The sequence below is a fragment of the Cornus florida genome, unplaced genomic scaffold (assembly GCF_030987335.1).
Source record: "Cornus florida cultivar Cherokee Brave unplaced genomic scaffold, ASM3098733v1 CherokeeBrave_3.0.0_Hap2_Chr01, whole genome shotgun sequence".
Lineage (NCBI taxonomy): Eukaryota > Viridiplantae > Streptophyta > Magnoliopsida > Cornales > Cornaceae > Cornus > Cornus florida.
The window spans coordinates 14,339,521-14,343,552 of record NW_026775571.1 but is presented as its reverse complement, the minus strand read 5'-3'; the positions used below and the strand labels follow the sequence as shown (position 1 = coordinate 14,343,552).

Below are 4,032 nucleotides of genomic sequence, written 5' to 3'. Positions count from 1 at the left end.
AAATTGCCTGTACCTTATTGATTGATGGGAGTCTGTTTTTATAGTTAGCTGAGCTGAGTATTTGTTGCAATCTTTAAGAAGGTTTTGTCAATAATTTAAATTTTATATAATCAGATCAAACAACTTTTTGAATTTTATCACCTCATCACCTTATCATCTTATCCGTTTATTCAGCCTCTTTTGTTGATTTCCTCGTCCAACCACGTGTAGAAAAATGGCTCGATTATAAAAAATAAGTTTGGGTACCAATAATTATTCAGTGCGTGTAAGAGATTCCTTTTTGATCTGATCAATTAGGTTCAAGTCTATCTACAGCTGTCTTCAGCCTTTCACTGCGTTCATCAGTCGGTGTACACCATCTTTCCTAATTAAGCAGCAGGAAGGTGAAGGGATATGGATGTAAGTGAGCCTCAGCCTCAACCTCACGTAGTGATATTGCCTTTCCCTGCACAAGGACACATCAAACCCATGTTAATGCTTGCACAGCTGTTTTGCAATAATGCCAATTTCTATGTAACCTTTGTAAACACACATCACACCCACAATCTTATACACAAATTGATCAACAAAACAAATTTCAAGCGCCTCTTTCCTACACTCCGTTTTGAGGCCATCCCAGATGGACTTCCACCTCAACATCCACGCTCTGGTCCACAAGTATTAGACATATTCTTCACCATGGGATTTGAGTCCAAGGCCAAGTTCAAGGACGTATTAACGGGTCTACATCAACAAGAAGAATGGTCACCACCCACGTGTATAATAGCAGATGGAATCATGTCTTTCGCCATTGATGTTGCAGAAGACCTCCATATCCCGGTCATCACTTTTCGAACCTACAATGCTTCGTGCACCTGGCTTTACTTCCATATTCAAAACCTCATTCAACAAGGAGAAATTCCATTTCAAGGTGAGTCAAATCCCTAGCCCAAATTTTTTTCTTAGCCCCCATGTGAAATTGTTGGATCCCACACACACACAAGTATATATATATATATATATATATATATCTCATAATTAACACACACACACACAAGTATATATATATATCTCATAATTAACACCTGATAGAGTGAGTTATATCCAGTATTTTTTTTTTTTTTTTTTTTTTTTTTTTTTTTTTTTTTTTTTTTCTAAGAAGAAGAAATGGAAGCGTGTGAATTGCAATTATTTTTTCCCCTAGATTAAGATTAATGTTATTGCATAAAAGAATTATAATATTGCTATTTCTAAATTACATTTTTTTCTCCCACTTTACTTTTAGCTTGTATATATGTATAGAGATATATATACTCAGTCGAGGAGGAGAAATTCCATTCCATGGTGAGTGTAAGATATTGGTTTACATAGGCTATATTTTTCTTTGCTTACATGTGAACTTGTTAGAACATAGATCTTATATATATATACATGCAGCTATAACATCATCCATCAGCTTTCGCTCAACGAACGCCTCGTTCTTCAATGAATAACATACATATTAATATACCACAGTATACTATAAAATATAAAACAAGCTCAGGATGGGGCAAATAAATAATTTGGCTTTTCAATCCATTACCTTTCATTCACTTTGGAATCAATGCTCTCCCTTTTTACACAAACTCTCATCCCAAGATGCGAAAGGTAATGGTTATCCATATAAGCCAAACATTGTGTCATCTTCCATGTGAAATTGTCTCCACTTATATTTATTCAATGAACCGTGATTGGCCGCATAATAATTTTCCTTAAATCAATCATGGCTAATACTCTCTCTCCCCCAAGGCAGCATTTAATTCGGGACTGAAGGAGTTTCTTTCATGGCCATGTGACTTATTTAGTTATTTACATTACGTACAAATATCTAATAGCTATAAAAAAGATTAATGTTACTAAGAGGGGATCTCTTTAGTACACTAAAAGCTCTCCACTTCTAATTGTTGGATTAAGATAGTTTTGAAATATGTGTAAATATTATAAACTGCCGTGAAAGGAGATGATAGTTCATAAAAAATAAAAATAAAAAATAAAAAAAGGAACGGCTCGTCTCTCTCTTCCCGGTAAAAGCAAGAAAAAATAACAGAAGAAAGTGGGTAAGTGATGCAGAAAGAGGAGAGAATGAAACGAGCAATTCTTTCCCCTTTTTTTTTTTTTTTTTTTTTTTTTTTTTTTAAACAGCAGTTTTACGACTTTCACAAATAAATTTCAAATTTTTACTAATCCAACTGCTTGGAGAATTGGTCAGTGTACTAAAGACGACACCCTCTTAGTAGCATTACTCCTAGAACAAATATCCAAAGTGGATATTAATTGATCCTAGTTTACTCCTGCAATCCAACACATAACAAATACTCCATTGTATTCAGTCTAAAACTCTCTCTATCAGTATAACTCATTGATTAGGTTTTTGATTTTAGGAGATGATGACATGGATAGGCCTATTGCTTGCATTCCTGGGTTTGAGAGCCTCTTGCGACGTCGAGACCTACCAAGCATTTGTAGACTTGAAGACGCCCAAAATCCAATCCTACAATTCTACATCACCCAAACATCAGCCATGACTCGAGCCTCTGCCCTCATACTCAACACTTTTGATGAACTCGAATCACCCATCATCTCTAAACTTGGCTCTCTCTTTCCTAAAATCTACACCATTGGTCCTCTTCATGCCCTCTTCAAGTCTCGAACCACACATTACACAGAGTCAGATTCATCAAATGGTAGTCTGAGAGAACAAGACATGACCTGCTTGACTTGGCTCGATTCTCAGCCGTCCAAATCAGTAATATACGTTAGCTTTGGGAGTGTGGCCACGTTGACTCGTGACCAGTTATTAGAGTTTTGGTATGGCTTGGTTAACAGTGAAAAACCATTTTTGTGGGTAATAAGGGAAGGTTTGCTTTTGGGAGATGATACAGTGGTTGAGACTCCGGCAGAGCTTGAGGTGGGAACTACGGAAAGTGGGTGCATAGTGCGTTGGGCCCCACAAGAAGAGGTCCTGACCCATCGGGCTGTGGGTGGGTTTTTGACCCACAGTGGGTGGAACTCAACGTTGGAAAGTATTTTGGCGGGTATTCCAATGATTTGTTGGCCACAGTTAGCGGACCAACAGGTGAATAGTAGGTGTGTGAGTGAGTTGTGGAAGGTTGGGCTTGATATGAAGGACTTTTGTGATAGATCAACGGTTGAGAAAATGGTAAGAAATCTAATGGAGGGTAAGAGAGAGGAGATCATGAAATCAATAGCTGGGAATTCGAAAATGGCTTGTGACAGTGTCAAGGAAGGTGGGTCCTCTTATTGCAACTTAGAGAAGTTAATTGAAGACATTCGATCAATGAGGTCAACAACTAAGAATATTGCTCATGTTGGAAATGAGTGAAGAAAATTGAAGTATTGAAGGAAGGCAGTTTCAGGAGTCTGGCTTGCAATCTTTCAGAAATTGTCTTTGGCGGCATGTTGCTACACATGGCCTTTAGTTTTGCTGATTAAGTTAGAGATGATATGTTAGTCTGCTTTTGAATGTAGTTTTGGCTCTTCATGTTTGTTTTCTGGTTTTTTTTTGTTGTTTTTTAGTGTTCTTGTTTGGCCTGCCATGACCTGTTGGATTTGTCCTCCTACTAGCTAGCTTGTTTTGCTTTGGAGCCATCTTTGAAAGAAAAAATCTTATTGATCAAAAAAGAAAAAAAAAAAATTGTTTATGCCTCGTATTTAGCCGCGTGTGTTTGTGTGTTTTCTTTTCTCGAACAGAAGACTAAAATACCACTGGACAAAATTGTGTCTTGCTACATTGATGATATCAAAAACACCAATATATAAAGACAATAAAATGAATATTACTTAGTTTTGCTTCTACGTACTATAGTAGAATTCTAAGAAGGTTGAACTTGAGACATATTTAACTTATAATATTTCTCAAGGTGGATGCTTTAAGGCTCAAAATGCACTGATATATATCAATCCACAATGGATCTCACCAGTAGAGCTTAACTAAACAAAGCATGAATATGACATGATTATATGATGGTTCTAAGTGCTAACCAAAGCGATACA

General features: G+C 36.7%; 1 protein-coding gene across 1 annotated transcript; it reads left to right on the top strand.

The window, feature by feature from the left end:
* The first annotated feature begins 224 nt into the window (after positions 1-224).
* Positions 225-3,685, top strand: LOC132292112 (7-deoxyloganetic acid glucosyltransferase-like). Its single transcript, XM_059790332.1, has 2 exons — positions 225-910; positions 2,400-3,685. Exons 1-2 carry the CDS (start codon positions 394-396, stop codon positions 3,359-3,361), a joined length of 1,479 nt encoding a protein of 492 aa, XP_059646315.1. The 5' UTR covers positions 225-393; the 3' UTR covers positions 3,362-3,685.
* The last annotated feature ends 347 nt before the right edge of the window (positions 3,686-4,032 follow it).